This window comes from Periplaneta americana, chromosome 4 (genome assembly GCF_040183065.1).
Source record: "Periplaneta americana isolate PAMFEO1 chromosome 4, P.americana_PAMFEO1_priV1, whole genome shotgun sequence".
In the NCBI taxonomy this organism is placed as follows: domain Eukaryota; kingdom Metazoa; phylum Arthropoda; class Insecta; order Blattodea; family Blattidae; genus Periplaneta; species Periplaneta americana.
Window position 1 is genome coordinate 102,974,680 of NC_091120.1, and position 13,793 is coordinate 102,988,472.

The 13,793-nt window shown below is 35.3% G+C and overlaps 1 protein-coding gene across 1 annotated transcript in view; it reads right to left on the reverse strand.

The window, feature by feature from the left end:
* LOC138698941 (neuroendocrine convertase 1-like) overlaps positions 1-13,793 on the reverse strand; it is a 435,125-nt gene that overhangs the window by 269,486 nt on the left and 151,846 nt on the right. Inside the window, exons 4-5 of the mRNA XM_069825139.1 lie at positions 6,816-6,920; positions 2,541-2,711 (exon numbers count right to left, since the gene is read on the reverse strand). Of these exons, the coding sequence (XP_069681240.1) occupies positions 2,541-2,711; positions 6,816-6,920 (276 nt within the window). The remainder of the gene's footprint in view (positions 1-2,540; positions 2,712-6,815; positions 6,921-13,793) is intronic.

The window sequence follows — 13,793 nt, forward strand, 5'->3', positions numbered from 1 at the left end:
CAAAGCAAAATTGATGTTTGAGATTAAGTTCTACATTTCCCTGTTGGATGTTGGATATAATGCCTATAACTTGCAGTAGTGTTTACATTACAGCGGGACTTATTTCAAACCTTCCATTAAGTTCATATTATGGCATGAATGTGTTGCTAGTTCATGGCTGGGAAATCTTATGTCTTCTTTGATTTAATTCCTTATCTTCATCCGAGTCACTATAATTTTTGCTAAATAACATTAAATTGAGGCGCTGGGTGCAATAATAGCTTAACTCTATTGAAGCCATTATTCTGGCGATGGCATTTTCATAATCTCTCATGTCTTCTCTATCGACTGTGAAAGTTGTATTACATTTCGTTGACTCTAAATGGCGGAGTGTTCATTTTGTGTAGTGCTGGGCTAAGTCAAATGGTTCAAAATTCGCAATAAAAACATATGTTACACTCATGTTTAATATATCAGGGTTTTTGGTAGTATCATGTATTTACAATACCGTTTTCCAACAATTCAGTTTTTCAGTAGGACATAGTAGACCACAAAAGGAAGTATTTAATCTAATAAATTCCCTTCGTTCTGGCTTAAAATTATCAAACAAAAATTATATTATTACTTTTTTTTAAATTCTTGAAACCAAAAAATGCATGTTCTCTTCAAAATATTTTGGATTCTGACCCAGTTCTGGATAAAAAACATTCCTGACACTGAAATCAGTGAATATGAATAGGAATATTCGAAATTATAGTAGAGAAGGATTTATCTGTAGCATAGTTTCAGAACTGATCTTCTTAACACATCTTCTGTTTCTCTTATTAGACATTTAAACAAATGTTATTTTGTTTCTACAGTAGGCCTATATTTCTTTAAAAAATGTACCCATAGGAATTATCGGCTGAACTTCTTATTGTGTATTATTTTGATAAGCTGAAGCCTTAATGTACTATTATTTCTCATTATTCATTCAATAAAGTTCAATAACACTTTTAATGCCTAGTTACTCTAATTTAAGAAGTCTCATACTTTCTCTGCAATAATGATTTAAGTTTCCATAATTTATTTACAAATAGATTAATTATAAATGGGTTGTGTTTAAATTGTAACATATATCGGAATTGAATAATATTTATAGTGTCTAAAAATTATACAAAACAGATGCGAGTGTATGTACTAATAAAATCTTTACATTGTTCTAAAATTTTGAAATTGTTTTTCTCAAACATGAGTTTTCAACTTAAGCTGCTATTGCACCCAGCACCTCAGTTAGTTTCTAACTTTTAATGTTGTCCAGTTACGCATTAAATAAATTTAATAAATACATGTATTTTTTTCCTCTATATAAGGTAACCGGGGGTAATAAGACCCATCTAAGCAATAAAACGTTCTTTCTTTGAAATGGAGCAATTTTTTAATAATGAAATAGCATAATTTTATAGTTATCCTATAATATTTTACTTCAAATAAATATTCAAACAGACATATAAATGCTGTGAGCAATGAAAATTAGCATCATGTCACTGGGCCTTGTATCCTACTGTGACAGATAATAAGGCCCACAAAAAATAATATGAATATTAAACACAATTTGGGTATACAAAGTCTTCAGTTTTTCCTCAGTGAGATCTACACATTCATCGTGCACCCAACATTAACAAGAGACACACACATGTATATCTACAACAATTCTCTTCGCAGAGAGAACGCATCCGCGTCCCCTGGATGTTTACAAATCCTGAAGTTAATGATTCATCCAATGCTCTTTCTGCATTAGGAATGGTCAGTCTTTCGTTTGTTTCATTTCTTGCAGAAAAGATTGTGCTTCAGAGTTTGAACTTTATAGTTCAGGGATTTCTATGAACTTGTGGGCGTTTCCACGTATTTATTTCATGGGCCTTATTTCCTGCTCTGTTGCTTTAATTTATGGAGTGCTCATATGCTCATTAGCGAAAGTTTCACGGTAGCCCCAAACTTCTTACACAATAACGAGCATTTAATATTATATTAATAACACACAGTAAAACGATTAAATATCAACTTAAATTTTGCAAAATTTTATAATGAAAGCAGAAATAAATCGCACATAACTTGTTGCCACTAGTCAGCTACAAACAAGAACGAGAATCTAATTTCTTTATACCTCACTCGAATGCAAGAAGAAATAGGTCTTAAGAGCTGTTGCTCTCTTTTGCAAAAGTGTTTAAGTAATGGCAAAACTAGGTAGTGGGCCTTATAACATGCTGGGTTTAATACCCCCAGGTACCTTATTATACAATTTGTTGCACTGATAAGCTTTGCACTCCTTAGAGTAATATTAGAAAATGCGCTACTTTACCTTTACAAGTAAAATTTACACATTAAGTAAAATTGATACTTCATTGCAAAAAAAAAAAAAAAACAGTAGCAAAGTGTGCAACATTTTATTTAACTTTACAAACTCAAATAATGGGATAGAAATTTTCAATTCACAACAAAGTTTATGATATACAAGCATTTTGTGATCATAAGTGAAACAGGCTGTTGAGCATCTTAAAATAACATTACAAATAACTTACAAGGTACCATTCCTGATCCCATAGTTCGTCGTTAAACATTCCGTCTACTCTGTGAGAAGGGACTTCCAAATCCGCTCTCTTGCGTCGAGACGCCGGTGCGGAGTCATCTGGCGGCGAAATGAAATCCCTCTTCACTCTTTGCTTCGCGAACTGTTGCTCCGCCCACACCACCTAGTGGCAAATAAGCGAACTCTGAGGGTGATGAATTATGTACAGTAAGTTCTGTGAACTCACGAGGACAATAAAATTAGATTGGAATTAGGGTTTCAGCGTAACTTTATCGTTCTTGCGATTAATCTAGTTGTTACAAGGACGCAGTGCAATAAACTAGCCAAGCTCTGTAAGGGATTAGGGTCTACCACCCTTACAGCGAAAATTCAGATGTTACTATGTCTTAAGATTTTATAAGAACTTTAACACACACACATAGAGTACCTACATAGGTGGAACATAAACCAAACAGAATAAAAGCATTTATGCACTTTTCACAACACATTTTCTTTTCTTTCCCATAAAATATTAATTTCTTGCCGCTTTATAAGTTTTTCCAGCAATTTAATCTTTGCTATGATGTACCGAAGTACAGTACATATGACATTTCCGTGCAGAAATTCTGAAGCGTCAGCACGTAAAGCTGAAAACTCGGGTTCGAGTTCCGATGCCGGAGAGAACTTTTCTCCGTTCTACATATTATTCATTAATTTAGTCTTTGATTTAGCCTATTCTTTCCCCCTCAATTTTAGCATCTGCTACTTTGTATTTTGATCTTGAGTTTAGAATAATGCAATATTTATGCGTCTCAGATAACAATAAATTTCTAATTTAACCTAAACTTCTATAGTCATAATTGTTTTCTGAAGTCAGAAAATGTTTTCAATCCTGTATACAGATTTTAGTTGATGGTGACCTAAATATCACATAATAGTACAACTTTATTTTTGAGTGGTTTTTATTTTACATGACATGGTTGTGATTCCCAGGTAACATTAGACGGCCATGACAGTGTTGTAAAATAAATATTGACACCTATTAATATGAACTTTAGACAACATTAAAAAACAGCAGCCGAACTGTTGCTTTGAAGTCAGTATGATCAACAGTGGAAAGAACATTCCCTTTCTAAACAAAAAGAAAACGGCTGATTGTGTTATTCGTCATTACTTAGGAACTTCATTTCTATTATTCTTATGTTTTGTAGATTTTTTGCATGCTTCTTATGAAATTAGTATTTTATTTTTTAATGATCGATTTCCTGAATAGGAAGTATTCTGTATTTTTTATATCTCTTACCTAACATTACTTTCATAGTAATACAGTATATTATGTAATCACAAAAGCAGACTTGTTATGTTACATCTTTATTATATTCTCATACATTGTTGTTCTTTAGTCAGCTGCCCCAAGACAGGTTTGAACCTTAATAAGGCATCACTCATGAGGCAACTAGGACAGAAGTTCGACTGAGGTGAACGTTACGGTAGAATAGCATGGCCTCTCTTTTCTCCCGACATTACTGTGTTAAGTTTTACGTTTGGGCCTACGTCTAGGAAATTGTGTATTCAACCAAAGTAACTGACCTCGGCTAGCTAACGTGATGGCATTGCGGAAGCAGTAGCAATTATCACATCAGATATGCTACAGAAAACCTGGACTGAAACTCAGCATCATTTGGATATGATGGGCTCGCCTAGAAACCTACTCCTGATTGTATTTTGTAATTCTTTGAGTTGTACTTTCTAAAATGAGTTAAAAAATACCCTCGCGCTTTTCTATTTCTTTTCAAAGGCAGTTCACATCAATAAATTTTGAGAGGGCCAACCGGTATAATACACTGCACCGTTTTGGATTAATACTATTAAAATTTCACCGCCGTAGCTCAGTTGCAAGATGCACTTGCCAGATGATCCGGAGTTGCGTTCGAGCGTGGGTTCGATTCCCGCTTGCTCTGATTATATGGTTGGGTTTTTCCGAGGTTTTCCCAAACATAAGGCGAATGTAAGATAATTAGTATTAGATTATGTAAAACTGTCACCTGGTAAGGGCCAATTCGCAGTTAATAAATACAATGCAGTACGAATCCTACGCCTCATCTCTCCAAATAGCAATGATTTTATTTATTTACTTGGTTATTTAACGATGCCGTATCAACTACAAGGTTATTTAGCGGCGTTGGAATTGGTGATAGTGAGATGATATTTGGCGAGATGAGACCGAGGATTCGCCATAGATTGCCAGACATTTGCCTTACGAATGGGGAAAACCTCGGAAAAAATCCAACCAAGTAATCAGTCCAAGCGGGAATCGAACCGTGCCCGAGCGCAACTTCGGATAGACAGGCAAGTGCCTTACCGACAGAACTGCGCCGGTGGTAATAGCATCGATGATACAGCATCGTTAAATAAGAAATTTAAAACTATTCAAATGACAATAATGAATATTAAAATTGAGAGTGACGGTGGAATGATGGACGAACTCTGGTTAGTCCCGAAAAGACCTCTCAGAAACCTTGCCTATGTTCGCTACAAATAAGACTCCACCATTATTGGGATTCGAACCGCGTCCGCAGTTATTGTAAGCCAGTGTTCTGTCAACTGAGCTACCAAGCCCATATCATGGTTAATATCGTGTTCAGATGTCTTTTTTTTTTTTTGTTTATGTTGTGCGTAATATTTAAAAACTTGTTTCGTACTCTGAACGAGATTAGATATAAATGTTCAAATTAATAATAGGTTTTCCGTTTGCTTTTTTGGTCATATAACAATTCTTGAAAACCTAATTTCACCACCTTATAAATATTCTAAATCATCTGCATTTTTCTGCCAAACTAGTAATGTTATATGCAGGGTGGAAGAGAACCTAGATTTAATAGCTGAAGTCAATGCGAACAAGTTTTGTGAAATACGTTTTTTGACACGTCCAATAGTTTTGATAGTATGAAATGCAAGACTTTGCAACGCTGTAGCGCTCCCTGAGACGTTTTTGTTCATAATTCTCTTGCAAGTCTTGCTGAGTAAATGATTACTCACCCGCAATTCGGAGCAGTGACCTCAAGAAGCGTTACAGGGTTGCAACACGTTGCATTTCGTACAATCAAAACTATTAGAAATATCAAAAAACTTATTTGACAAAACTTGTTCGCATTGACTTCATCTATTAGCAACCTCTGTGGATTAATGTAATATGTTATCTTGCACCCATCTACAAAATAAAAATTTTCGAATATTTGCTCTTCCACTGCAAAGATATAAAATTAATTACAGACATAAATGAACCTGCTCACTCCACTCCATGAAAAAAACAATAACGAAATGTAATTTGCAATTGTTTTCTTGTACTAAAATTCTTAAGGATGATGTAATGATTCAACAGCTGTATTTATTTTCACCTTCTCTAAGAAAACTTCCTAATATTACTTGAAATTTGTATTGTGTGTTGATCACACATTAAAACTGAAAATGCATCCGTGTAAGTTTTTAATTTCGTGCATAGTTGTGCACGCAGAGAATATGTGTCATTAAGAGAAAATAATTTGAGAATGCTGGGTTGGCAGTGAAAGACCTGTCCTTGGACAGAAAACTATGAATGAATGAATGAATGAATGAATATGTGTGTGTGTCTAATGCCTACCCACTTCACTTTACGTAATTCGGGTTACGCATACTGCAGATAGATGTCAGGACTGTGACCTATTTTCAAATTGCACACCACTTCGGAGGACCACGTTATGCATGATGTGTATCTGTGAAGGGTTATGTCGTGTACTAAGGTGAGTGTATGTTAAGTGTTCGTGTAAATGTAGTGTAGGGAATGAATGAGGATGATGATGATGATGATGATGATGAAGGTGAGGAAGGGAGAAGCGGAAACTCGGTACTGGCACGTATTCTGTCGAATAGCACCGAGGGGGCCGCCAGTCTTAACGTCCCCATCCGACGGACGAATCACTATCAACAGTGACGTATGTCTTCCCTTCATATGCACTGCGGAGAGATTTGGGATTTAGCCCAGGCATATTGGTGCACAATTTAGTGATTAGAAGTTGAGAACTGCCATCTCTTCTAGTTCCGAGGTAGAAATTTTACAAGAAAATTTCTGACCCCGCCGGGAATCGAACCCAAGCCGGCTGAATGAATGTAATTCGCTCTATATTTTCCTGAAAGACCAATCTTTGGAGACTGTAATATTCTCATGAAAACCGAGTTTTACATGTTCTGCAAACAACATTTCATTTATGAACACAAGCACTTATTTACAATAAAATTATACCAGACGTACCCTCGCATCTTTAGCGAGTCGTTGAGTGAGGCGGGGAAACGCTCTCTTGTGAAGGGAAGGATGGTCCAGTTTCGCCATTCTATAAGTGTCCGGGAAACTCATCACCTGTAACAAATAAAATATGAACATAAATCCAGATAGAATGTGACATTATGTATAACTTGTGGTGTACTAATTATATTTTGTTGTAGTATATAGCAAATTTAAAGACCTAGGACTGTAACGGAATAAAAACTGGGATTTAGCAAGAGGGGAAGTGTAGCTTAGAAATAATCCGGACTGATTGAAGGAAGCGTAAAAAAGAGCAAGTAAATAATAATGTATTTACGTAAAAATTTTGAGTTTGATAAGTAGCATTTTATGAATAGTCGTAGACGTGAAGTTCTTTAATGACATGCATCAAAATGTGATTGAAGAACTACTTTGAAATTTACAATAAAATTAACACAACAATGAGCGCAATTCGAGACATTATGAACTTTCAAGTGTCAGTCAAAACTTCCAGGAAACATTCCACAAATTTCAGTTTCTTCCTCATGTCACCGATTTTATTATAATATTCTTATTGTTCAACTATCATTTACGACATGTAGAGTTATAGAACAATTTTTGCACCAAGGTAAGAAAATGAAGAAGTCCCCCCCCCCCCAACAAACTTTGGGACACCTTTAGGTTTTATTTGACAAGAGCAGAACTATTCTTTACAGGTATGAGAGAAGCCAAAGTATGATACTATTCACCACTTCTCTTTAAGCTTATTAAAGGATTTGTATCCTCTGTTAGGCCGTAGTTTGTCTTAAGGGAAGATTAAAGTTTGAAATGACATCTTCCACTTTTAATTCCATTACATTTGCTGCTTATTTCTGAATCAGAATATATATTGTAGTTTATAAAAGTTACCATTTATGCCCTTTAAATGGCATGTTCTAAGATATATTTAACTACATATCACTAATAATAAAATTTATCTTTATCCCTGTTCTTCTCAAAATTACGTTTTGCAAACTTCATTATATTCTTTCCCAGAAACTAAATATACAATTTGAATAGAATATTCCACAGATACTTATTATACTCTATTACACCAAATAGCGAAGAATCATACTGATATGTCTTATGCCTAGAGCCCGGATTCTTATGTAATTACATGTTGCATTCCTTGTAGACTGCTGAAAATTACAAATGTCTGCGATTTGTGGTTCTGATATGGTTATAGTTGAGTTTCATTTTACATATTTTTACATAATCTATTATTAGTAGCCTAATATTACATATGTTTACATATTATGCAAAGAATGCAATATTTTTGTACATATATAGGCAATTATTGAGTTTGATTAAATTCGTTTTATTTTTCAGAGCACAGTATTGAATTTTCTTTCATAAATATATGGAAATAAATCTTAACGTCCCTGTCCCATAACACCGACTGGAAGGCCGTCTTTTGTTCTCATGAAGTACACGATCCTGGCAAAGAGGAAGGACCCGGAACTGACTTCATTATGTTCTGTTCACAACTATAGAAAATACTGCACTCTAATTTCTAAAACTACATAAAACTACGGTTTCCAACCCTATGAGCGTATTCCGAATCTCAGCGCTGAGCAATCTGATGGCATCACGGTGTTCCGAATTTCACCGATGGAGTCACTGATGCTCCACCGGTGTCGCACCGGTGCCATCAGCTTGCAGAGGTGATGGCAGTCTCCATCAGCCGCCATCAGTGAATCTGATTGGTTCTTGTATAGGGCGGGAATTAGCAGACGAATGACATCGTGCACTGTTGTGTCATGACGGTGTGTTCTGCTTTGGTTCTGCTGTATTGTTTGTAATGAACACAACGTAAAAACAATATGTTAATGGCTTATGAGCGAACATGTCAACGGACCAGTTATTACTACCGGTTCAAGAAATAAATTGTTTATGCTCTCTTTTCTTTGAACGAGATGGCAGTACGGAAATTTCGCAAAATTTTCCTAGCGTAGCACAGACAACAACTTATAGAGTCGCCATGACAGCCATCGATCCTTCCAGTAGTTTTGTTCCTATTTCGCTGCAGCGTGATGTCATTGTTGTCCACCGGTCCGGTGAGATTCGGAATACGCTGTTTGTCTGTAAAATATAGTAGCTCGGAGTGCTTTAACTATAGATCTTTGCATTAATGCTTCCTCAGAATCTGGGATAGTCAGGTGCACCGGTCATTTACCTTTGTTGCAAATTGAAAGTAGGCTATTAACGAGCGGTTTAGGTCGGATGCCAGGTAAGTCATAATACCATTATGTGTGCGACACAAAAATATTTTTCTAGGAACTCTTGAAACACAAGAAAAAGCATAGATTGTAGCAGAGACAAGTTGTATTTGCAAGCTATACTATAGAGTGGGAATGGTAAATAAGACTTTCCAGGCTGCATCCTCCCACTTCAACTGACCAGTTAAATTGCGACGACTCTTTTGTGAATTTAATGCATTAAAAATAATGATTTTAAATTACATATTTTATTAATATTAAAGATTTAATTACATATTTCCCTGATATTTACTACATTTTTATGTACATATTTCGTACTTTGATACTACATAGAAATCCGGGGCCTACTTATGACTCATCCATACTATATTATGTTAAATATTGTGGAAAGTTACTTTTTGAATGAAAACGTTTAATATTACAAATAACGTTTTGCCTTTGTAATGAAAATAATGAAATTCTCTGTTCCTAAAAGTGTAACCTAAGGCTCCTAACACGTGCGACAAAATGTTCACACTTTTGCCTATATTAGTTTTTGAGGAAAGGTACATTAAAATTAATGTCTTTAGTTAATGGAAAATTATTATTACATCAAATGAAGTAATGTGAAAATGAATCAATTGCATTAGTATTAACAAGGTCAGCTCGGAAGACGTAGTCGTAGAGTGTGTGTTATATAGCTGGCTGCTAGAAGGTGTATGTGCGGGTACAGGTCTGTATTGATTTTTATGATCGCTACGGTTATGGTGGTCGGAATAATAAACCAATGTTGGCCTACGAATCGATAAGGATGTTTTAATTGGAAATTGCTCTCTCATTAAGATTATACGGACTGATTAATTTGTATTTATGAATTTCTGTTCACTCTAGAATTTTTTTTGCATGTACTTTATTTCGTATGTCTAAAATGTTCATACCTGTGCCTGTATTTCTAAAAAAAATTACAGGTTATTAGAAATATGTTCATTAAGAGTAGATTCAATGTTATTATGTGACATGTGTCTGTTCTTTGTATCTTGTATTGAACTTGTTGTGAAACATATTGAAAACATTGTTTTGATAGCACTGCAGTGCAGATATTAAGTATTGTTCATAGTCGATTTTAAACTTGTTTTAAGGGCGCTATTCACCCGTTGGTTAGTTCGAGTTCTGACTGTATTTTGAAACGTTCGTTAACGTTTTGTGCATTTGGCACTTCATATTTTAAATATATACTTCTCGTGTAAATATAATAATGACACACACTTTTTTATTATATAAGATTAAACAGAAGTTAAAATTTGTTAAAAATTAAATGGCTGTAAAAAATTATGTTTCAAAGATTTTATAAGGGTATTCATGAATATGTTCTATTAGAACATAGCATGATATTAATAAATATACCGTGATATAATAATAATAATAATAATAATAATAATAATAATAATAATAATAATAATAATAATAATAGTAATAATACTTACTTACATACTTATTTACTGGCTTTTAAGGAACCCGGAGGTTCATTGCAGCCCTCATATAAGCCCGCCATTAGTCCCTATTCTGAGCAAGATGAATCCATTCTCTATCATTAGGCTATATCCCACTTCCCTCAAATCCATTTTAATATTATCTTCCAATCTACGTCTCGGTCTCCCTAAAGATCTTTTTCCCTCAGGCCTCCCAACTAACACTCTATATACATTTCTGGATTCTCCCATACGTGCTACATGCCCTGCCCATCTCAAACGTCTGGGTTTAATGTTCCTAATTATGTCAGGTGAAGAATACAATGCGTGCAGTTCTGTGTTGTGTAACTTTCTCCATTCTCCTGTAACTTCATCCCTCTTAGCCCCAACTATTTTCCTAAGCACCTTATTCTCAAACACCCTTAATCTATGTTCCTCTCGCAAAGTGAGAGTCCAAGTTTCACAACCATAAAGAACAGCCGGTAATATAACTGTTTTATAAATTCTATCAGATTTTTTGACAGCAGACTGGATGATAAAAGTTTCTCAACCGAATAATAACAGGCATTTCCCATATTTATTCTGTGTTTAATTTCCTCCCGAGTATCATTTATTGCATATTTGTTACTATTGCTCCAAGATATTTGAACTTCTCCACCTCTTCAAAAGATAAATTTCCCATTTTTATATTTCCATTTCGTACAATATTCTCGTCACGAATAATAATAATAATAATAATAATAATAATAATAATAATAATAATAATAATAATAATAATACACAACATTTAAAATACAGATTATGTGAATTGTAAATAATTGTAATAATGGCTCCACTTTGACAAATTTCTGTGTAAGTGTAAGTTAACAATCATTCATGAAATGGTGAAGTTCTTAATCAGGAAGCTTCTTCTAACGGATAATTGAATTCATCCCACAATCCTTTATTCTTCAACGTAAGTGATGTAATATTACGTTTTCTTTCACAGTGATTACTTTCTACGAATCTGTAATCATTGTTTTCATCGCCATCGACGGCGCAAATAAATCGCACACATTCATAGACGCGATAGTGTTTCACACGTCTGTCGTGAGATGGCTCCACTAGCATTTTACGTTTCTGTAGTAGCTGAAGCAGTCAGCTGCTTTCACACGTGGTGCACACGTCGGTGCTCTGACGTCACTCAGCGTCTAATCGATATATCGATTTGGCGCCAAATGACGACCCAGTGGACGCCTACGGTGACCCGGCTGTGGACGCTATAACCAGGCGGATAAGAGGACCGAAGAGGTGGCGAGAATCTAGCAGTAGGGCCCAACCCTTCCCTCTGTCAAAATCTCCCCCTTCGTGGGGGTGTGAGTGGGAATGGGGAATATAAAATCGATATCCTCCACCCTCTTATGGTAGTGAGTGCGAATGTGGGGTTTCGCGCGCGCTGCAGCTTGTGGTGGGGGGAATGCTCTTAGTGGGAGGTGGTCTGAGCGATATCAGGATGCGCGACTATCACGAGAAAGGAACGCACGTCATTCCCTGCATGCTGCTCTAACTGGTGCCATCAGTTGGAGCTGACGTTGTTTGGAAGCATTACCTGTCCATTTAAACTTTCTAGTAAAAAGACTCATTATCGTCAGTTATTTATAAATGAAAGAAATCGATAGTCTGTATAAAAGTACACACGCATACACAAGATAGGCTACAAGCATACAGACATGGCTGCATACGTACTTCTACGCACATTCGAATACATAGAGTTAGAAGGCATACATATACAGGTCTACATACAGGTGCATACAACTATACATCGAGATACATACACACATAGTCCTACTGTATAGCCTATCTAGTGTTTCGGATAATGTATTCGTGTCTGTAACTTTCCAATTAATATTGCCGAGGAAATTCTATCGGTACAGGAGAAGTTGCGATGGCATTAATATTAATTTTAATAATTTTATTTAAAAACTGCAATACCAACATAAACTTTTTAAAATGGAACATAACTGATCCAACCGTGTTTCCTATTTGTTGAACTGAAGTTTATACATTGCAAGTTAAAGAAAAAAAAAATTGCTTTAGATACGAAGCTAGAAATGCTCAAAGTTTCAGGAGTAGACGCAAAATGCAATACGCATTGGCCGAGTCCGAGGTTATTTAAGAGGTGCTCAAATATGTTCCCATTTTCTGTTCTTGTATACAAAGCTCAATGCCCGTACTACATTATCTCCGGACTGAAAGACGCTGCCCTCGTACTGAGAAGGACGTTCTCGGAATGAATTATTCATATGGAATCACAATAGAATTTGTAGTTACAGCAGTAGAAATTGTGAAATTTCACACCTTTATATCTTCGAAACTAATGAAGGTAGAAACATGATTCAAACGGCGATGTGTTTCGCATGTTTTAACGCAGAGCAGAACAAAGTGGTGTTCGACTTAAAAAAAAATGACATCAAGTAGGCTTACTTTAGAACTTAAGAAAGTGAACACTTAATCCTCTTTCCCCTCTTCGCAATAACAACCTTCTGCAAACATACTTTTCTCTCGCTATCGGTTGAATATCTGATATATGTACTGTATAGTTATATATAAGTTTCCGATTATTTGAATGTCTCTGATCTTAGTGGGGCTGGTGTTGTTTACTGTACACTTTACGAATATTCTGGGTACAGAAAGATGAGGAAGGATTAGTGGGCACAGTTACACGATATATCACATGTAACCCGCTGGCAGTGTTTGCTTAGCAGAAGTTGAACTGATAATTCTAATGAGTCTATCCTATTTTATGCTGCCTGTGTCTGCTCACTATTGCGTCATAAAAGTAAATAGCATGCCTATGCACTCAGATAATATCCGATTTATATTTACGGATTAGGCCTCTGTAATACACACATAGTATAGTATTAGCACTAAGAATCTTATCGTCCTTTAAAATCAGTAACTCTGTGCTGGATTTCAAGCTGTAAACATACATACATACATACATACATACATACATACATACATACATACATACATACATACATACATACATACATACACACATGAACATATATTCATACATACATACATACATACATACAAGAACATATATTCATACGTACATAGAAAGAGTGTAAACGATATAAACTGCCAAAAAATAACGGTGGTAGAGCATAAATAACTGAAGAAAAAAGTCAAATGTTGATTTTCTGTAACTATCATGGTTTTCCCAGAAAGAAATGTGTTTCGTGAGTCCAACTTTTTTGGAAAAGAGAATGAACAGTCATTATTTGAACTACTTT